General features: G+C 48.6%; 2 protein-coding genes across 7 annotated transcripts in view; one reads left to right on the top strand and one right to left on the bottom strand.

Moving 5' to 3' along the window:
- Positions 1-1,219: 1,219 nt before the first annotated feature.
- On the top strand, positions 1,220-8,643 carry COX6C (cytochrome c oxidase subunit 6C). Of its 3 annotated transcripts, none has more exons than XM_081116988.1 (4): positions 1,220-1,317; positions 2,724-2,852; positions 4,521-4,649; positions 8,527-8,643. In XM_081116988.1, exons 2-3 carry the CDS (start codon positions 2,739-2,741, stop codon positions 4,632-4,634), a joined length of 228 nt encoding a protein of 75 aa, XP_080973114.1. In that variant the 5' UTR covers positions 1,220-1,317; positions 2,724-2,738; the 3' UTR covers positions 4,635-4,649; positions 8,527-8,643. The 3 variants fall into 3 exon arrangements, with proteins under 3 accessions (XP_080973114.1, XP_080973116.1, XP_080973115.1); XM_081116990.1 differs by having other exon boundaries at positions 1,274-1,606; XM_081116989.1 differs by lacking the exon at positions 1,220-1,317 and adding an exon at positions 2,197-2,220.
- Positions 8,644-9,784: 1,141 nt separating this feature from the next.
- The window catches only part of VPS13B (vacuolar protein sorting 13 homolog B), a 454,815-nt gene continuing 442,492 nt past the window's right edge, over positions 9,785-22,107 (bottom strand). For all 4 annotated transcript variants that reach the window (XM_081116977.1, XM_081116974.1, XM_081116975.1 and 1 more), the window contains exons 59-62: positions 20,549-20,725; positions 18,354-18,456; positions 14,736-14,985; positions 9,785-11,184 (exon numbers count right to left, since the gene is read on the bottom strand). In XM_081116977.1, the coding sequence (XP_080973103.1) occupies positions 10,939-11,184; positions 14,736-14,985; positions 18,354-18,456; positions 20,549-20,725 (776 nt within the window). In that variant the 3' untranslated portion in view covers positions 9,785-10,938. The remainder of the gene's footprint in view (positions 11,185-14,735; positions 14,986-18,353; positions 18,457-20,548; positions 20,726-22,107) is intronic.

The following is a 22,107-nucleotide window of genomic DNA, read 5'->3' as shown; positions in this document are numbered from 1 at the left end:
TAGTAAGCGCTCAGTAAATACTTTGTGCACACCTGTCCCGGGGCAGGGCCCGCGCACACCTGCACGCCTGTCCGCGGCAGGGCCCGCGCACGCCTGTCCGCCGCAGGGCCCGCGCACACCTGCACGCCTGTCCGCGGCAGGGCCCGCGCACACCTGCACACCCGTCCGCCGCAGGGCCCGCGCACGCCTGTCCGCCGCAGGGCCCGCGCACACCTGTCCCGCGGCAGGGCCCGCGCACACCTGTCCGCGGCAGGGCCCGCGCACACCTGTCCCGCGGCAGGGCCCGCGCACGCCTGTCCGCCGCAGGGCCCGCGCACACCTGCACGCCTGTCCGCGGCAGGGCCCGCGCACACCTGCACACCCGTCCGCCGCAGGGCCCGCGCACGCCTGTCCGCCGCAGGGCCCGCGCACGCCTGCACACCTGTCCGCGGCAGGGCCCGCGCACACCTGCACACCTGTCCCGGGGCAGGGCCCGCGCACGCCTGTCCGCCGCAGGGCCCGCGCACGCCTGTCCGCCGCAGGGCCCGCGCACGCCTGTCCGCCGCAGGGCCCGCGCACGCCTGTCCGCCGCAGGGCCCGCGCACGCCTGTCTGTGGCGGGGCGGCGCGCAGCCGGTGCGCAGTGTTGGCCGACTCCGCACCGTGGATCCCGCGTCCCAGCGCAATGCCGTGGGAATCCCGGCTTTTCAGCGACCACCACGCCTCCCCCCCTGAGCCTCACCCTTACCCGCCTCTTTCTAATAAACTTCCCGCCGCTTTCCTTTAAAACACTCGTGTTTTATTTAAAAACCCCGCACAATCCTTCCATGAAAACTTGCGCAGCCCTGCGGGAAGCAGTTCCGCGCGCAGCCCGGAGCTGTGCTGGCCGTCCACGCTGCCCCGGCGGGCCGGGCTCCTGGGGCCCAGCCCGCGCCCACCCGCGCCCAGCCCGCCCGTGCCCGCCGCGGGAGCCCTGCGCGGAAGGCCGGTCGGTGCGCGAGGTCGGGCCAGCGTGGGCCCCGGCGACGCGCACTGTTTGTACATTTGAAAAAATTACACATTCAATATCTGAGCTCTCCACTAAGTTCATGTCAACTCTGTATTAGTGAAATTAATATCTCCAGCTTATTAAGGAAACCGACTCAGAAGGTCAAGTCCTAAGTTGAAGGTCACACAGTCTAACCGCGCAGGTGAACTTCCGCCCTGAGCGGCAGGAGGCGCGCCCGAGGCCTTTTGAACTCCTCCGGCCTCCGTCGCGGGTCCTCGCCGCCGCCGTTCCTGCGCCTGCGCGCTGCTGCGGCGGCGTCCATTCTCCACCGGGAAGGACGTTGGCGCTGCGGTTAGTTGTGTCGCCTCCGTGTGCCGGGCTCGGGCCCCCAGAACTGCCGCCTCCTGCCGCTTGCTCTCAGTCGGCCTCGGGGTCGAGGCGTGACTCGGCCTCTCGGCGGCCGGGGACCTCGCACCTCTCGCCCGCGTCGCCCCCCGCGCGACCCCCGCCGCGGGCTCCGGCCTGGGCGAGGGTCCCGCGGGGGCCGCTCTGGGGCCTCGAGGAAGCCGCGGGGCCTGGCGGACGGCGGGCCTGGCCCCGGGCCGCTGCCTTTCCCCGCAGGGCCTGTGACCTTGGCCAGGTGACCCGGCCTGTCGGGCCCCAGGGTCGCCCTTACTCGGCATCCCGGGCGTGAGGGGGGCGCCCGCGGGGCTGCGCGCGGCCGGCGCTCGCGGCGCGGGAGCGGTTGTGCGGGGTCCGCGTCTGCGGCGGGGGGAAGCGCCGGTACCTGCCCCCTCGCCCCGGGAGGGAGGGAAGGAAGGCGGGTCTGCGGGGACGGCCCGCGCCTCCGGGCCGTGGAGCCCCGGGATCAGGCCGCGCCGCGGTCTCGGGTGGGCCCTGGGGCACTGCTGGGCTCCTGCCCGAGTTTCAGTCGCTCCGTGTGCCCTGTGTCCTCCCCCGGAAAGTGGGAGTAAAAACGTGCTTCCCGGGGCTCTCGGAGGTCGAGGGCGTTGGTAGGAAGTTGGCAGGAGGGTCAGCCCGGAGCCTCTGCGCGCCTCCCCTGCGGCTGGGAGAGGCGGCGGTGGCGCTAGTACGCGGCTCGTAGGCGGTTGTGCCGCAGTTATCGTTGAGGGTAGTCGTTCAGCACGTGAGGGGTAGATGAAGCAGGCGTGGGGTTCAGAGCAAGTCACCCCGAGAGGTGCCTCTGGTGTGCGGATTGTTTGAGCTAAGGGCAGTTTTAGCTTCAGGCCCAAGGTAAACTTCTGCCTCCTCCCTTTACTTAGAAGAACTTTAGTCAGGGGTCTTGCCCATAACAAGAGATTATCATCCGTAATCTCTTTTGGACCCACTTATATGGCCGCCTAACTTTTATTTACTAAACATCTATTCTAAACCTGCTATGACCCTTTGAAGCCCCCAGGGTGTTTATTACCTCACCCCTAGCTCAGGATGTCATACCTAGATCCCCCCTTCTCTCTCTGAACCTCTCCTGCATGTGGGGTTCCCCTACATGTGCATATATTAAATTCAGTTATTTTCTGTAGCTCATCTGCCTCATGTCTATTTGATTATTAGACCAGCCCGAAGATCCTTGAGGGTAGAGGAGAGTTCCTCCCCGATAAGCCTAAGAGGCTTTGTGGGAGGAATCAGTAACACTCCATCCTTCCTGTGCCTCCCTATGTACTTAAATGCATTATGCATAAGAATTCTTTCGATACTTATGTTCTAATTGTATATTTTTTATTTTTTCTACCAAGGATAATATAGCTACCATGTCTTCTGGCGCTTTGACAAAACCTCAGATGCGAGGCCTTCTGGCCAAGCGTCTGAGATTTCACATCGTTGGAGCCGTAATTGTATCCCTGGGGGTTGCAGCTTCCTATAAAGTATGTATATTTGGTTTCTTACTTTGTGCTTGTGGTCCCAAATGTATTTTAAATTTAAAAATGTATTTTATCTTCATAAGCAATTTAGAGTCTTAAACTCTCTTTAATGTGCTTCCTTCTGTTATAGTAAGAAGCTAGGAAGATTCTAGGGTAATCAGAATAGGGAAACGAAGATAAACAGTAGTTTGTGGCCACCAAGTAAGTCCTACCTTCCCTAAGCCAAGGACATAGAAGGGTAAATGCTTTGCATTTCTCCTCCCCAGCCAGAGGGTAAATAGCTTAAATCACACTGCTCAGGGAGTCAGGTAACAGAAATCCAATTAGGGCCATTTGCCAACCACACCCAAGGACAGACAATTAAGAGAAAGATCTTATTTTGGTATATCTGCATAAAGCTAATGGATTATCCTATTGATCTGCCCCTAAGACCTCCCCTAAATGCCCAGCCTTTAAAACCCCTGAAAATGAAGGTGCCAGTGTGCTCTCCCCACCATCCCAGGAGAGCATGCCAGGGCCATTTCCTCCCCTTTGAGGGGATCTCACCAGACTTGTGACCACGGGGGCAATGGGCAGTAAGCAGCTCGTCCCGTGCTTATCCCCTGAACCTATCTCCAAGGCCCCCTTCTCTCTCTCTGACTTCTCAGTGAGCCTAAGCAGCCCAGTTGAGACTTTTCAATGTGCTGGCTGAGGCTCTGACCACTGAGCAACACCAGCCAGGGCAAACAACAGAAGTTTTATTTTCTGTTCTGGAAGCTAGAAATCCAAGGTGGATTTGCCTCTTCTTTCTATGAGAGAGTATGGAAAGGGCCCATGTGATAAGTTACCTTGCTGGTGCTTGACCAGGAAATTCTAAACTGGTTAATTAGGATTGTTTCTGGCCCTGGCTGGTGGCTCAGTTGGTTGGAATATCATCCGGTACACCAAAAAGCTTCAGGTTTGATTCCTGGTCAGGGCACATACCTAGGTTGGGGGTTCAATCCCCAGTCAGGGCGCATTTCGGAGGCAACCTATTGATGTTTCTCTCACATTGATGTTTCTCTGAAGTCAAGGAACATATCCTCTGGTGAGGATTTTTAAAAAAAGTTTCCAGAAAAGGTTGAAACAGCAATTAGGTCAGGTCTTATATCTAGGTTTGGTATCCTGGGCTTTAGCACAAGTGCCTTTTGTGCCCATGGCTTTCCTTTTTGACAGCACTTTCAAGAATTGTTGCCACAGGAGAAAAAGAATTGTTGCAGGAGAATTTAATTTTAACACTTTGCCTTGTATAGATTTTAACCTGCCTTTCTATAAATAAAATTTGTGTGGCAAAATGCACATAATAAAATTTAACCATTTTTAAGTGTATGGTTCAGTGGTATTAAATACATTCAAAATGTGTAATCTTAGATTTCTGGATATCTTCCTTTGGCTCCTGCCAGTCTACCATCCTCCTCCAACCAACACAGATACCCAGCAAGGAATTATACCTCCCTAGGCAGTGAGGGCCCTTCTTGCCCTGAGGCTTCTTTCCCTTTCCTTGCATCTGTGTGAATGCCCCCATCCTTTGTCTTAGGGAATACAGTGGTTAAGTTAGAGGTAAACACAAACGTATTGTGATTTATGTTGTCTTTAGATAATAAATTTTAATAATCTAAAAAATAAGCCATAATGGGATGTGCTATTTTATAGTTTGGTGTGGCTGAACCAAGAAAGAAGGCATACGCAGATTTCTACAGAAATTATGATTCCATGAAAGATTTTGAGGAGATGAGGAAGGCTGGTATCTTTCAGAGTGCAAAGTGATCTTGGAATGTAAAGGTAATATGAAGTTACTGTTTAAAAACTTCTTAAAATTGTGGTACAATACAAATAAACCTTAATCTTAACTATTTTTAAAAGTATAGTTCAGTATTGTTAAGCACATTCACATTGTTGTACAACCAGTCTATAGAACTCATGTTGCAAAACTGAAACTCTACCCATTTAAACAACTCTCCATTCCCTCCCATTCCTGGCAACCACCATTTACATCATACAATATTTGTCGTTTTGTGACTTATTTCACTTAATGTAATGTCCTCAAGGTTCATCTTACAGTATGTGTCCGAATTTCCTTTTTAAGGCTAAATATTCTATTTTATGTATATACCATATTTGTTCACTTATCCAACAGACACTTGGATTGCTTCTGTTTTTTTGATTTACTTTGAATAATGCTGGTATGATGTTTATAAATAATCTCTTTGAGACCCTGCTTTCAATATTTTTGAGTAAACACCCAGAAGCAGAGTTGCTGGATCATGCAGTAGTACTATTTTTAATTTTTTAAGGATCTGGGATACTATTTTACATAGTGGTTGGGCCATTTTATGCTCTAACAATAGTGTAAAAAGGGTTCCCATTTCTCCACATCCTCAGCAAACTTGTTTTCTGTTTAATGATGTTGAGCATCATTTATCATGCTTGTTGGCCATTTGTGTATGTTCTTTGGGGAGATGTCTGTTCAAGTCCTTTGCCTGTTTTTAATCTGTCTCGTATACTTACTTTAATTTGGAACTCCCATTGCAGGCCTAGTAGTAATGAACTCCATATCCTTTCGCTTTTCTTTAGCTGGGAATGCCTTTAATTTCTTCCTCATTTTTGAAGGACAGTTTTCCTGGATATAGTATTCTTCTTTGACAGTGTTTTTAAAATATTTTATCCAACAGCCTTCTGATCTGCAAGGTTCATGCTGAGAAATCCATTGATAGTCTTACAGAGGCTCTGTTGTAGGTTGTGAATCGATTTTTCACTTGCTGCTTTCAAGATTCATTGTTTTTGGTTTTTGACAGTTTGATTATGTGTCTTGGTGTGGATCTCTTTGGGTTCATCCTACTTCAGGTAACTTCTTATATTTGTATATCCATTTCTTCAGATTTGGGGAGTTTGGGCTATTGTTTTTTCAAGTAAGTTCTCTGCCCCTTCTCTGCTGCTGGGCTTCTGTAATGCATGTGTTGGTCTTCTGGTGTGTCCCATAAGTTCTTTAAGCTCTGATTTACTTTTCCTTTTAATTCTTAGACCCAGTTGTTGAAATTAACCGTTTTCAGGTTTGCTGAATCTTTTTGTTTGTTGAACCCCTCTAGTGAATTTACTAATTCAGTTACTGTATTTTCCTGTAGAATTTTGTTTTTTTAAAAAAGGTTTTTCTTTGTTGATATTCTAATTTTGTTCATGTATGGTTTTCCTGGTTTTGTTTAGTTGTCTGAGTTCTTCAGCTCGTTGAGCATATTTAAGACAGTTGTTTTTGCCCGGCCGGGCGTGGCTCAGCTGTTGAGCCTCGACCTAGGATCCAGGCGGTCAGGGTTCGATTCCCGGTCAGGGCACATGCCCGGGTTCTGGGCTCGATCAATGACTCTCTCATCATTGATGTTTCTGTCTCTCTCTCCCCCTCTCCTTTCCTCTCTCTGAAATCAATAAAGATATATTTAAAAAAAAAAGACAGTTGTTTTAAAGTCTTTGTCAAGTAAATCAGAGGCATGTGCTTTTTTTCAGTGTCTGTTTCTGGAGATTTATTTTGTTCCTCTGAATGGGTCATGTTTCTCTCTTTATGTCTTGTGATCTTTTGTTGAAATTTAGGCATTTGATTAAACAGCCACCTCTCCCATTGTTTTCAGACTTGCTTCATGCAGGAGGTCTTAACAGCCTGGCATAAACCTTAGGGTCCTGTCAGACTTTTTCTGGGGACATGTTTTACCTTAGCCTTTGCTGGTGCTTTTTGTTCTAGTTCCCGCGTATATTCAGTTGCTTTTAAGAGTCTCACTCCTAACTAGCCTTAGCTGTTCTTTTGTATTCCTCATTGTTGCCCATGAGTCTGCAGTCCCTCTGCAGATCTTGGGTCCTGAGACCCATCACTGCTTTCAGCAGCTTTCAGGCTGATATCTAGACAATGTCACCATTCCCTTCAGAGTTCTGAGATAAGCTAGAAAACAGTCCCTAAAACAAGCCAAAATGTTACAAGCAAGTTCCTCTCCTGTCCTGGGGGAGAAGCCAGGAATTGGCTAGGTTCCTCCTGACCACATTGCTGCACTGAGGAAAGGGGGAGGAAAACATTCATGAAATTTTCTTCTGTTTTCAGAGGCTTTTTCTTGTGTACGTGTTTGCTCGATTGCAGCAGCTTCATAACTGATTTCTCGAGTTCTCATAAAGACACATTGGTCCTTAATATTGGTGCTTTTTCTGTGGGGGTGGGAGCCTGGAACTTCATAGCCCACCATCTTGCTGACTTAGGTTCAAAATTATTTCACGTTATGCTATTGCTAAATTGGCATTAGGAAAATCACACTTTTTGAAGTGCTTTAAAAAAAAGTTTTTGACACCTTTTGTCAGTTGGGTGTGTGTAAGTGACTTGGTGGCTTCTCATAGGTTTTGGTTTGGTCTGTCATATCTACAAAGTGTTTATGCATAATGGACAGTGTGAATTAAGGTTTTAGACCTAAAAAGGACCAAAGGGATTGTGTGCTGATGAAAGGTCATCCACTAAATTGATGAGAAAGCATGTGTCAGGTACCTGATGAAACTATTCATACTCAGGAATCTTTATCATTCATGTATTGTTTACTTAAGATCAACAAAAAAGGAAGATTGAACAATATAAGTAAAGATTCTCTCCACCACTCCAGTGTGAGCTTGATGTGACAAGGGGAGTGTGAATGAATATTTTTTTCAGGCAGACTGTACCCGAATGAGCACTCCAAATGCCGTATGTGTATCTTTCCCAAGGTCTTGGGCTTGTTTGGAGGAGCCCTGCTACTTTGGGCTTAGATCACTTTTTTGAAAGACTCTCAAGGGTCATTTTGAAAAAGTAACTTTTGCCTAATGGAAGATTCAGTTCTGTAATCTGTTTCTATAGTTATTTATCTTGAGTATCTGAAATGCAGATAGATGCATGCACTAATTAGCCATAGAAATACTTAGAAAAAGTACAGAGAAAAAATAAAGAGAACTTTATTTTCAGTTGTTGGAAAATTGACGGGGAATTATGCCCTTTTCATACCTATTAGGTCCATTGGAAATGATAATTTCACAAAGTAACATGAAGAGATTATTAGGAATGTTAAGGACAGTCTATGTTAAATTACATAAAAGATCACTGAAGGTATAAAGGTCAAGAAAATGGTGGTGGTTCTGTGTGGAACCTTAATCTTAATGTTGCTGTTTTCTTATAACTGAAATTTTCAGATTTTCCACAGTGGGTATGCATTTCATGGTTAGATGTTAACAGGATGACTTCAAATATTATATTTTTACGTTTTTTATGTGAGAAGTTACTTGTGTTTAAAAACAAGAAAGACTGATATGGGGACAGAAACAGAAATTAGAACAGGTGGGCTGCTGCTTTTAAGAAGAGTACATGGGTATGAGAAGGGAATTGGGGGCAGGGACTTAAGAGAAAAGCAAAGCAAAACAGAATTTGGAAAGTGAAAGCAAAAAGCCACAGTAAGGTGTGGCAATGCCCCACATAGAAAAGAAGCTGGTCAGGGAGCTTGGTGGAGAAAGGACCTTGAGCCCAGGTAGCCTGAACTGGGCTGCTCCTGGGCTAAAGGTGAGCGAGCAAAGTGTGGGCCACTAGTAGGAACAGACCTCAGGTGACCTCAGGGGTGGTGAGATATTGAGAGAATGCTTGTCATTAACTTAGCCACTGTGTTTTTCTCCGCAGAATTTCTTTAGGTTGAATTCCATGGAAGCTTGTCACTGGCCTGTGTTCCTGAACTATGAAACATGAATATTTGAGCTGAGGGATGTTTCTCTTGATAAATAAACAATTAAGAAATACTGTGGATAGTAAGTCTTTGTTCAGTTATTCTTAATGATGTAATTTGGGGCACTTGCATCAGAATTGGTTAGGGATTTTAACTGTTTATGAACCTTACTAAGGTAACTTAATTTCAGTATTAAAAATTTCATTATTTTAGCACATTTTTTATTACTCTGATGTTTTGCCCGTTTTGTTGAGATATGTTGCCAAGTAGAGTTTCTTGGTCCTGGGTCATTGGGTCAAGGAGTCTGCATAAGCCGACATGACTGTTGTACTATGGGCTGTTAGAAGAGACAGGGACCATCTTTGCAATAAAATATGTCCTTGGACTTAATTACTGTTTGATAGCCCTATCGGATCAACTATCAGACAGATGTAATAGATAATTGAAATTTAACGTTCCGTACTTAGTATTGTTTTATTAAAGAGCTAACAGTATGTACATGCAATTTGGAATCTATATTTAGCCCTGCTAGTCACTTAACTGAAATTGAGTAGTTCCTGCTAACGACTAACAGTGTGCTAAGTTTTCATAAGAGGTCTTAGGACCTTTCTCCCTTTACTTTGTGTGTGTGATAAAAGTGATACCATAGAGCTTTAAAAATCAAGTTTAGCCCTGGCCGTGGAGTGTTGTCCCATACACCGAAAGGGAGCAGGCTCAATTCCTGGTCAGGGCACACACCCAGCTTGTGGGTTCCATCCCTGGTTGGGGTGCCATGTGGGAGGCAACCAATTGGTGTTTCTCCCCCTTCCTCTCTCTAAAATCAGTTTTAAAAAATTCAAGTTTATTTTATCCAAAACTAATTTACTCAATTGTTATTTTATAGCAAATTGTTGTGTTTTTATTAACTAAAATTTTTTTTTAAAAAAAAATTGATTTTAGTGGAAGGGGGAGAGGGAGCGAGAGAGAGATCGCTTGGTTGTTCCACTTAATTGTGCATTCATTGGTTGATTCTTGTATGTGCCCTGATTGGAAATTGAACCTGCAACCTTAGTGTATTGGGACGATGCTCTAACCAACTGAGCTACCTGGCCAGGGCCTTAACTCAAAATTCGTGAGTCTTAATAATGTGAGCTGAATTATACCCAGGTATCAGTGAAAACCTGCATTTAAAAAAACGAACAAAACCCTGGTGACAATACACATTTAGGTACGATCATTAATTCAAGGATTCCTTTTATTTTAAACAACTTTATATAACAATTCTTGGAAGTAGTATTCAAAATCACCATAAAAGATAAAAGAACTAATGCATATCTGCATTCTTAAAAATAGTTACTCTTGAGGTTAATTTGACAAAACTGTCACTTTCCTAAATGAGTGCAGTACAACCAATGGAGGAACCATTTTTTCATAGCCTGAGTTGTCCATTAACAGCCTTGCTTCCCAGAAACAACTATGCAGTGACTTCTGATGCCCAGTAATGTGAGACTTCAGTTAATGATCAGTGGACATTTGAAATAGAATTTCCTTAGTGTCTCACAATTGTAGGTAACAGGTTGTAGGCCCAACCAAGTTAAGATGTAATCAATAAAAATGTGTTTCATTGGAGTCTTGAGATACTTACCAAATATTAAAATAATATCTGGTGGCGCAGGATCTTGAGTCAAACCTGTCATTAAATGCACAATAAACGGTTTGGTCTGGTTCATTGTTAAGGTTAATGTCGGGGTTCTTGACTCCCCTCCAGTACACCAGGCCAGTATGAATCCTGATAAACCCCTTCCATAAGGGAATGTTCCTAGTAGTGTGTTTTGTTTCTGAAACTAGAGAGACTCACTTGAGCACTTTGGGTCTGTTTTCATTGGTAGACACAAAAGATTTACTCTTAAGTTTGACTAGTAAAACAAGCCAGGAAAACATTTTTCCAGAATGTACCTGGACAGGCATCAGAATGTTTGGTAAATTTCAGTAAAATGAAGACTTTAAAATTAAGTTTTAATGTTTCTCCATTTTTTAAGGCCTGACCACATTTTACAGTAGAGCTGAGTGTTAACATCCTAATTATAGTAGAAATTTTAGAAAATACCATTGTAGAGAAAAGGGGAATGTATTTTCTACTTGTGGTAAAACTACTACATACAGGATTCTGTTAGTCACTGTTCCCAAATGGGAAAGGGGTTTTTTATCACTGCATTTATTCAAGTATCTTAGTTTTAGGAAGAAGGAGGAATCTGAATTAATTTTAGAAGAGGTTAGAAAGTTACTGTAACTACAGAACGGTGTTGGTCTTGTGTCCTTAAGAACTATTTTATAGGGTTCTTATTCAAAACTACATTGCACAAGCAGGAATCAAAACTTCAGACGAGGGCTCAAGGGAACCCTTTCCTCAGGGCTTTATTTTTTACCATGGTAAATTTACTAATGAAGACTTGAGCAAAGTGCGGGTCGGCCACGTAATGGTATGTTTTCACGTTGGAGGGGAGAGGCTCCACAGGCACCACCGGGCAGGGCGCGGTCTGCGCAGAAGAGCAGCTGGGCGCCAGCTGGCAAGACGTGATGTAGTCCACCAGCCTGTTGTACTGCTGCTCTGACAGTCTCTCTCGGGCTCCATCCACCTGGGATGCAAAAGGAAAGGTTCTTTAGTTGCCAGACTCTCACCAGACCTCCGTAACAAAATCATTCCCTTTCCGAGGTTATCTAATAAAGCCATTTTACCCAAAACTTGTATTTTTCCTCCGACTGTGGCAATAACCCTGCAGTTTCAGCAGTCAACAAAAGCTCTGCACGCGAGTATAAGGATAGCTCCTTTTGATAAGCGCTGGGTATTACATAAAATTCCCATGTCTCAAGTTGACGGTAACGTTTTACTCAAACTATTAAAACCTGTCACCCTTCTTCACTAAGCAGCCCAGGAACAAGGATGGGTCCTTCCTCTGCTTAAATCTAAGCTGTCTGCCCGTCTCAAACTTCTTCAGATAGACCTTTTTAGTTCAACAGGGAAAGTGGGGAGGAGCACCTCTCAAACCAGCAGCTTTGGACAGCATTAAGAAAATACCTTCTGAACTGTAACATTTACTGTTTTTATAAATACTAGGATTTAAAGCCAGAAAAAATAAAATGGCACAGGAAGGGGAAGTTTTTATGGGAAGGAGGGTGCAAAGTACATTTATGATTCATAAAAGTCTTGTGGTTCTTCTGTGGAACTTAAGTAGAGCCGAGATACGCTACCTAAGTTCTTAGTGGGGTTTCCTGAGAAAGATTCGTCAAAGGCACTTGGAGCTGTCAGTTCTTCCCACCCTGAAACCAGCTGGTGTGTACGTAGTGCAGTGGTGAGTTCCCCGTGCCTGCGGGTCTGGGAATCAGCCACTGACCTTTCAGTGTGGTCTTGACCCGCTAAATGTTGGTGACATCACGGGTAGCATTAAAAACATTTTAATGAGGGCTCTTTAGTGCCCAAAGTAATAATGTAAAGAATTTGTGTATTTCTGTGTAGGGCACGAATGCAGCCCAGGGTGTCTTACACAGAAAGCCAGTGGGATGGGGGAGTGAGGGGCCTGGCAGAATAGTAAGGGTGTCTGTTAGCGACTGGCTCTCATTTTACGCTTGGGAAGGAAAAGAAAGGCCCCCAAGTTTCACTGACACATGGAAGCTGTGCACCACCAGCAACAGCGGAGCTCTGATATCATTCGATGGATCAGAATTCAGCTGGAAGGCTTTGAATATACAAAGGTCTTAATTGCTCCTTGCGAGCAGCAGCTCAGGAAACTGTGCTGTGAAAGGCACCTGGCCAAGGAATAAACTGACCTGATTCATTTTGAGCCTCATGAGGGATTTCAATAACGTGCAGGCATATTAAGCAATTATTACCCTAAAAATGGCTGCGTTTAACCAAGAAAAGCAAACGCTGATGTTAGAAAAATCTGAATCCTGCCATATTTGAATATACTGAATGATATCATCTACAAATTCCTTTTAAATTCAAAGGAGCTGAGCTTCCTAGTATCTAAAGGAAAGACCAGAAAAGCCATTTTATATAAAGATCTTAAAATACTGTTCTTAGTTTTCCCTGGAAGACAGCGTGTAGGCTCCTTCACCCAGCTTTACGTCTGGATTAGGTCACTGCGCTGATGAACACGCCAAGGAAAATGCACGTCCAGCAGCACCGCGTGCCCCCGCTTAGAAAATACGTCGGATCAAGCTCTCCTAAGGCAGGGTTTGGTTTTGTTCTGCAGCTGGATGTCCTCTGGGGTGAGGCTTTGGACAGAGGACTAAGGTCAGTTTCTTATGGGGAGTTGAGGGGAGCGGTGAAGTGGACCAGATGAGAATCCGGAGGCTGGAGGCACACTGGGGCCCCCTTTCTGTCCAGTGCCAGGCGCTGCTGTGCGAGCTCGGCTGTCTCCGCTGCCCTGCAGTTCCCGCTCTCTCCCTGCCTTTTAGCCGCCCCTTAACCCCGACCCTCAGCCATCCCTGCCCCGCAACGGGAAACCAGTACAGAGCGTGGCCGGTCAGTGCTGCCGCGTCTCCCTCCGCGATCCCACGGCCTCCCTCAGCCTGGGCAGCTTCCAGGGGCGGCGATCAGGTGCCTCCCTAACCTCAGAGAAACAGGCTTTCCCTCCAGCCACGAGGATTCCCACCGAGCCCGCCACACAGAGGAGCCGAGGAAGGATCACAACTGACTAAAGTAGAGGCAGTTTAACAGGAAAAGATGAATCTCGGTGTCGACAGTTTAGGACCTGAAGTATTTCCCAAGCAGTTAATGACGGTTACAAACGCTCCTCGGGGCCTTGGGAGTTTCCTGCTAAGGACCAAGGACTTGAAGATAACGATACTGTCCCCTGCCAAGTCCTGCAGCCACATCACTGGCGCTTTATTGTCAACGAGATCAGAAGATTCTGGCAGATGTACTAAAGGCAGCCTCGACATCTGACCTCTGTTTATTCCCAGAAAGTCGTCAACTTGAAGCAGCAACGTAGTCCTAGCGCCAGGCCCCAGCTAAAGCTCGACTGATTATGATCCGAGAAACCAGAGAAATCTCAGTTGTTGTGCTTGGCGGCCTTCCCTCTTCTCAGATAATTTTACCCAAACTGGCGTGAGGGAGACAGGCTCCCATACCAGGAAGAAAATAGGAAAGGAATCGGGCAGGACCTGCTAGAGGCAAGTCTGCTGTCTTTTCCTGGGGCCACTCAGCCCCCCGGTTAGGACCAGCAAGCTCCACACTGCCCCGACCCACCCCCATCCTGCCATGTGGGCAAGATGTCTGTTTCTAAGATCAACTCCTGGGGCCCTGAGGGTCATTTAGCGGGTGGCAGGGGCAGAGAGCAGCTTTCCATTGGGTCTGCCGGCTCCCAAGCTGGACTGCAGGAAGCTCTGCCACTCTTGTCAGGGTTCACCTCTGACCTCTGACCCCCGGCATGCCCAGCCTGAACATCCATTCCACATCAGCTTATGTGTGGCCAGGAGTCAGCAACCAGCACATCTCAGGCGCTGTGTGGCCAGGGAGCTGCCCCGAGAGCCTAAGCAGAATCCCCAGGAGGAACCCCATGGGACTCGTGGGATGGGAAACTGTCCTATGGGGAAGGGCACACAGAGCCACACAGAACACAGAGCAGTAGAGGGGGGAGAGCGGTTTATAAAATTGTGACCCCTCAGGTCTTGGGAGTGGGGGAGGGGGTCGGGCGTGGTTTGTGAGCTTGCTAGGACCTGGACTACGGCCCGGGCCTTATTTCACTCACGACGCCCCTCAATTCTGCGCAGTCCTCTCCGTACCAGACCTGCTGCGGCACTCCCAGGCCCCGTGCGGGCCTGAGCCTGCTTCATGGAGCAGTTGTGCGGAACTGCTGCCTGGTTCTGTTCCTTGGACACACCTGCTCGTTCTGAGTTGCACCGTCCCGTCCTGTCCACTCCAGGGCCCCAGCCCCACCGCAACCAAGCCTTGTTCAAGTCAAGGCTGTGGGTCCTCCTGGCCCACGGCTGGGCTCTCCTGTGAAAGGCTCCTGCGTACACCTGGGCGGGCCTCCCCACCCCCTTCCTGCAGTGGCCCCCATGCCTCCCACACTCCCCCTGGCAGCCCTCCTGGCCTCCAGCAGCCACTCCAGAGGTACCGGCGGCCAACCCACATCTCGACTTCGCAGGAAGCTAGCTGGTCACCCTGTTTTCTGAACTGTACCTCCACGTCACAGGACACTCTCGGCTGCTTGAGCTGCACGAAGAGCAGGTTGCTTTGCTTGCTGTCTTGCGCACAGTCGATCTCCGTGACGGGGAAGGCCTGCTGCTGGGTGTCCTCGCTGACACTCACCACGAAGAGGACTTCCGATGTCAGCAGCAAGCACCCTTCGTGCTCCTGGCCAGAGCCCCTCACCAAGATCACATCCAAGGCCATGTGAACTTCCGGTCTCCCGAGAGACTGAAGCATTTTCCTGTTTCAAGGGAGAGAAGTAAGGCCAGGAGCCAGCTTTCAAAAGATGGTCAACACCAGTGTTCACTATTTGTACCAGGGTTGGGGCCATCCCACACAATGCTCCCCAAGGGATTATTGACTTGATCTTGAAATACTTTCTCAAACTGATTCTGATCAACAGAGCCCAGCGCCTTGTGGAGACAAAGGTTTCCTTGGCTCTGATTAGTTCTTTCTCTTCCCATTAGAGATGTCACCCCTAATTAGAAGGCTGGTTCCATAGGAAATCTCAGGCCCTCGGGTTCATGGTGAGAAATTCAGGTAGCACGATCACCTAGTGTCTCATGCCCGGGCATTTTAAAAAAATATGTTTTTACTGAGATTCTTTTTTAAAAAAAATATCTATTGATTTCAGAGAGAGGAAACGAGAGAGAGAGAGAGAGAGAATCATCAATGATGAGAGAGTCACTGATCCGCTGCCTCCTGCACGCCCCCGACTGGGGATGGAGCCCCAAACCCCAGGCATGTGCCCTGACCGGGAATTGAACCCTGCTCGCCTCGATCCTAGGTCGATGCTCAACCACTGAGCCACGCCGGCTGGGCTACTGAGGTTCTTGAACAAGATGGCGGCGTAGGTAACAGCTGCACCCGCCGCCTCCCACAACCACATCAAAATCACAACTAAAACACAGAACCATCACTCAGAGCCTCCTGAAATCTGGCTGAACGGAAGCCCGGCAACCAGGGAGCTGAAGCAGCACCGAGAGCGGGAGGAGGGGCGGAGACGCGGGCGGATGGGGCTGGATCCTGGAGTCACGGCCTTGGGTCCACACCCGGTGTCGCGGGTAAACCCGGGAGGGAATCTCGTCCGTGGGGGCTTCCCGGAGGAGGGCGGGGTCCCAGCCCCACAGCAGGCCCCCAGCCCAGGGCTGCAGGGCTGGGAAGAGACATCCCCACAACTTCAGGTTGTGAAACCAGCGGGGACTGTCGCTGAGGGTCGCGGAGGCCGCGGGAGCCCCAGCAGCTCCTCTAAAGGGCCCGGCGCGGACTCACTCGGACGCTCCCTCTGAGCCCAGCGCCGGGAGCAGCCTGAAAGGACCCGGGACACTCGGGGAGGAACTAACCTGCCTGAGATCCCGGCGAGAGGCGGAGGGCGGCTTCCTCCCAGGCAGAAGGGCTGGCGGAGGCCACGGCTCCTGTGGCGAGTCCTCCCCGCACAGCCCGCAGGCAGGCGCCATGTTTGAGTCGCCAGCACCTGACTCACCTTTGGCCCCGCCCCGTGATTCCCGGAGGCCCCGCCCCTCCCCACCTGCAGCTCATCCGGGCCATTTCCAGGGGCTTTTCTGTGCAAGTGGCCTCTCGAGCCTCATGCTTAGGACTTTCCTAGAATCTCTCAAACAAGCAGCAGCTGCCCCATACGGCTTGATTAGCGGCCCAGGCCTGGCACTAGCGGCAGCTGCACTGGCTCATAGCTTGGCCTCCTGGACACCTGCAAGCCCAGCACAAGCAGCAGCCAACTACGGTTTGCTGTGTAGCTCATGCTGGGTGGCCCTGGGCAAGGCACTGGCACAGGCTGACTCTGCACCTCCCGGGAGGCCCCAGAGACAGTGCACCTGGTGGTCAGACCCGACCATGCTGGATTACAGCCCTAACACATCCACGAGTGACACTCAAGGGGCGCACTGGGTGAATACCAAAGCTCCACTGAAGTTAATCCTGCTCCATAGGGGTGTCCCCAGCACAGCAGCTCTTTGGCTGTAGCTGCAGCTGGTCCTCACAGCTGATTGGTCTGGGGGTCAGTTCCTCCCAGTGACGCCAACAGCAACCAAGGCTCAACTACAACAGGACAGTGCACCGAGCCCACACAGGGGAGCACCTAGAAGGCCCAGCTCAGGTCACTGGGGAGGCTGAGCCACTGGACCCTACAGGACACCTACTACACAGAGCCACTCTACAAATTCCAGGAGACATAGCAGCTCTACCCAATACATAGAAGCAAACACCTGGAAGCAACCAAAATGCAGAGGCAAAGAAACATGTCACAAAGGAAAGAACAGAAGAAATCTCTAGAAAAGGAACTAAATGAAATAGATACAAGCAAGATAACAGATACAGAGTTCAGAATAGTGGTTATAAGGATGCTCAAGGATCTTAGTAAGACTATTAAGAAAACAAGTGATACCATCGATGACCTAATAAAGTACCAATCAAAAATGAAGGCGACATGAACTGAAATGAAGAATAATTTACAGGAGATCAACAGTAGAGTAGAGTAGAGGATGCTGAGAATCAAATCAGCAACTTGGAACAAGAGGAAACAAAAAACACCCAACCGGAAGAGCAAAAATAAATATGAAGATGGCATAAGAAGCCTCTGGGACATCTTCAAGAGGCCCAACATTCATATTATTGGGGTGCCAGAAGGGGAAGAAGGAGACCAAGAAATTGAAAACCTATTTGAAAAAATAATTACAGAAAACTTCCCCTACCTGGGGAAAGAAATAGACTTACAAGTCCAGGAAGCACAGAGAGTCCCAAACGAGGAATCCAAAGAGGCCCACACCAAGACACATCATAATGAAAATGCCAAAGGTTAAAGACAAAGAGAGACTCTTAAAAGCAGCAAAAAAAAGCAGTTAGTTACCTACAAGGGAGCACCCATACGACTGTCAGCTGATTTCTCAACAGAAACTTTGCAGGCCAGAAGGGAGGGGCAAGAAATATTCAAAGTGATGAAAAACATGGAACTACAACTAAGATTGCTCTACCCAGCAAAGCTACCATTTAGAATTGAAGGTCAGATAGAGCTTCACAGATAAGAAAAAGCTAAAGGAGTTCATCACCACCAATCCAGCACTACAGGAAAAGTTGAAGGGTCTTCTTTAAGAAGAAGCTAATGAACAAAAGAATCTGATGAACTAAATAGATCCAGAGACACTGACGCATGTAACAGACAATCATATTTCAGAGGGAAGAGGGAAGGGGGAGGGTTAGAGGGTGGGAAGAGATTAACCAAAGAAGTTATATGCATAACCCATGGACACAGACAATAATGGGGTGAACGCCTGTGGAGAGGGTGGGAATGAGGTGGAGGGGGTCAACTGGGGGGGAAAAATGGGACGCCTATAATACTTTCAACAATTAAGATAAATTAAAAAGAAAAGAAAATCTCAGGCTCTCACAAGCCCTGGCTTCTCTGCCAATGTGCACCCTCCCGAGTGGTAGACCCAGATCTGGGACAGCAGCCTTTCTCTGGCTCTAAGATGCCCTTGTGCTGCCTGAGATGCTGAAAACAATGGCTCCTCTTGGGCTCCGTCAGCCTCAGATCCAGCCAGGCCTGTTAACACACAGTGCGCGCGGACAGTGGAGCAGGCATCTAGATGATTTTACCAGACGTATTTGACGTGGCTGTTTGGAGCCTGGGCAGCGAGCAGATCACTTGGCTGATGGCGCTGTTTGGGAAGCTGAGACAGTCCAGCTCCATGTAAAATCCCTGTGGTAAGAGAAGGAGGGAAGCTTTACTACTTGTTTTCTGGAAAGCAGTTCCATGCTACAGTGATGTCATCTGCTTAGAGTCCTCCATAAAGTGCTGCAGATCCAACATGATGTCACAGCTTTGGAAGCAAGTGTATAGATAATCACTCACCACTGCAATGCTCCTAACCCTGGTGATCTTCCATTAGCTACAAACTGACATCTGAATGGCTGCAGTCTAAGCACAGACGGGCAATTAGAGGGAGCGTAACGCTCCTGGGAGTGACTGGTCCTCAGCAATGGCTCACACATCATTTACAATTCATGTGATAAAAAAGTCAAGATTGTTAGCTGACTTTCTTGCTTAATGTTACAATACTTCTGTATCTGTGCTGTGGCTGGTTAAATAGTGCAAAGCAGCACACAGAGATGCACACAAAGGCACATGGTTTGCCTAGATACAGTACTTAAGTGACTTAACCCAGCTGTTAAACATGGATCCATATACATTTATGAGCGCTCTGGGGACCTCCGGTTTATTACACACTCCCCCTGGTGCCAGCACCAAATGAGGGCACCCAGCAGCAGGCCTCCAAAGAGACTCCAGAACCAAAGATGGTACAGCGTGTGTGCTTTCTGAGGGCTTGTAAATGTTTATAAATGAGGCACAGTCATTAGACTAAGAGTTAGTGGTTTGTAAAACCTTCAGTGCAGTAATAAAAGTTTTACAAGAATGATGGAAACCAACAGGGCCACGTGAGGCTCCGTTCTGAGATGCTCTTACATAGGGAGAGCTCTCAGCCCGGGGGACACAGGGCGAGGGGCCAGGGCACTTTCAAACCGAGGGATTGGGGAGTATAACCGGCTTTCCCTCGCAAGAAAAAGGGAGCATTTCACTTCATCCACTTGTGGGCTGCAGCCCTTCTTCTGTCAGGTTCCCTGTGAGTGAAACTGTCATTCACAGAAGGAGGGAGAGACAGAAAGGGAGGGAGGCGGCCTCCGGGCGGGGGAGAGGCACATGTCTGTCTGTCTGTGTGGTCTCTGAGAGGAGCCTTCCTGAGCGCGGGCACGCAGCTGCGCGCTCTTCCTCCCAGACACTGTTTTTGTGCCCTGATCTGGCTGCCTCTTGTCAGCTCTGCTGCGGTGCAGGATGTCCGCAGGGAAGTGTCCCCCGCAGACTTTATGGCCAGATGCAGAGTGCACAGTGCACAACGCTCACGTGTCTGGCAAATGAGAGCCCTCCTGCAGTTTGTGAAACTAGACAGCCTACTTCACCACCAAAATGATGACACTGATTTTGGGTAAAAAGGTGACAATTCTGGTCACCTGTTTTTTAAAAGTCACTTCCATGTGCTCTGTCAAGAATGCAGAAAATAAGCATGGGATGGCGTGCTTCCTTCCCCACAGCCGGTACTCCTGTGCGCCCCCGCACGCGTGGGAGAGGCCGAGGGCACTCAGTGCCACGAGCCCAAGGTCTCCACGGCCGTCTGCTTGGGGAAAGGGTTTTCATTCTCAGGTCACACACCTTTGCTGCCACTGGCCAGGAGCCTCGGCCTGGCTGCAATGGCAGTGTGGAGTCAGCAGGTGGGAGAGCCACGCCAAGCGCAAAGCCCTGTGGGCATGGGCGTGCACACCCACACACGTGCACACACACGTGCTCCTCTCTCCAAATACATGCACATTATAATGTCAAGAGATCTTTCTGCCTTATAATCTCTTTTTCCTTTCAAACTGCTCACAAGAAAAGTAATAATTCTATTCTGTGCTTCAATATATTCTACATATTGCCCTCAACCTCTAACTGGTTACTTTTCATTAAAGTCTACTTTATTAACTAGTGTTAAAATATTCTGCGACATGCATAGATCTACTGAAATTACTAATTGATTTCTGGTTCTTTAATTTTATTATAATGTATTATTAGTCGTACAATTCTCTTCATGTAAATAAGCATAGGGAGGCAAGAAATAGCTATTTAACTGCTTATAGATTATCATTTTATTTTTAACTCCTAGCCACGTGAGGGCTAGGCTGGTTATCTTAGGGAACCCTTGGTATAACAGAGGTTAACTGTGACGTCTGAGCTGACCTGCCAGGCTTCACTGACTCACCGTAACCTGTCTGTGACACGAGCTCCGCAGCTCCTCCGATGGGTTTTGTGAACACCCCCATGATTCCTTTCCCCACGCCTGAGATGACGCCCTTGGCCTTGTGTCCCGCCGAAGCGTGGGCATCGGACGTTCTCTGGAAGTTTTGCATTGGCTGGTCGACTATGCCAGCAATTGCACCTGAAAAACAGCAAAAGCCACAGGAAGGGCTGAGGCTTAAAATCTTGAGAAAGGGAGAAGCTGCGATCGGGGACACAGTTTCACCTGGATTGAAAAGACTGACAATGAAAGCCCACCCTCATTATAAAGTTCTTTACATTTATTTACCGATCATCTGTGCACAATGAGGGCAACAAGTGAGACACTTATTGTCTCATCAGAACACAATGTTCAGACTGGGCTTGGTCCCTTAGAGTCAGGATCTGTGAAGTTCAGAGCTCAGCAAACATGTCAGACTATCCCGAAGTGACTCCCCCCACGCCTTTCTCCAGAAACCAGGCGGCACAGTTTAGGGAAGAGCTAACAACTCCTCAGGAAGGGAAAGAGCCTGCTCAGCCTAATACGCGTTCAGCGAATTAGGGGATGAAAGAAACGGGAGGGCCCAGCCCCTTCCGTGTCTCCCTGTGACGCGGAGCACTCATTCCCTAATCACTTAGTACATTAATAACCATTTAACAAGAGCAACTGCTGATGTGGCGGTCGTTCCTATTACACAGTGCTGCCTAACGACACCTGGTCAACGGCAGAACGCAGATCTAACGGTGGTCCCATAAGATTACAGTGGAGCTGAAAAGGTCCGTGTAAGAATTCTATCGTCTAGCAACGTCGCAGCCGCGGCAATGCGGCGCAAGGCTACTCCTGTGTCTGTGGTGACGCTGGGGTAGACGCACCTGCTGCCTGCCAGTCATATACAAGCATGGCCCTTACAATTACGTACAGCACATAACGCTTGATAATAAATGACTGTCACCGGTCTGTGGGTTTACTACACAGTAAGTCCTCAGTTAAGGTCGAAGACAGGCTCTGCAAATCTTCCCACGGGCTGATTCAAACGAGATGATCCTAAGGCATCTCATCAACATTACAGAGAAGCGACGACCCGAAGACCTGCTACATTACACTTCGGTCGTCATGTTACGAGACAGTCTGCCGTGACCCGGCGCCCGTGTTACTGACGACGGCAGCAGCTCACACATCGGCTCGCCGCGCTTTCCCTGGTGCTGATTCACCTCGTGGTGTTTTGTGCGGTAACGAGCCGGGCGGGCGGGTAGCCTAGGTGCGCAGATGGCACCACCGAGGTCTGTAATGCGCCTGTGACGTACGAACCACCATGAATTCACCTAGTGACGCGTTTCTCAGAACACATCCGTCAAGCTGCACGACTGTCAGCTCATCTAATCTGAGCACTTACTATGTGCTGGGCACTGCTGGGAGCTTTGCTTGTATGAAATCATTAATCCAAATAATCCGAGTCAGGCATGGGTATGATCCCCACCCACTCCCCAGATAAGGCCACCGAGGCTCTGAGAGGTTGAGGAGTCTCCCCAAGGCCACACAGCTGT

The sequence above is a fragment of the Miniopterus schreibersii genome (assembly GCF_964146895.1).
Source record: "Miniopterus schreibersii genome assembly, chromosome: 17".
Classification (NCBI taxonomy): domain Eukaryota; kingdom Metazoa; phylum Chordata; class Mammalia; order Chiroptera; family Miniopteridae; genus Miniopterus; species Miniopterus schreibersii.
Note: the sequence above shows the minus strand (reverse complement) of the source record. Positions and strands in the feature narration are given on the sequence as shown.

Bases quoted from the DNA above. Each gene is read 5' to 3' on its own strand.
- COX6C (XM_081116988.1), top strand. From the start codon at position 2,739: ATGTCTTCTGGCGCTTTGACAAAACCTCAGATGCGAGGCCTTCTGGCC. The intron at 2,853-4,520 runs GTATGTATATTT...GCTATTTTATAG, and splicing joins GGGTTGCAGCTTCCTATAAA to TTTGGTGTGGCTGAACCAAG.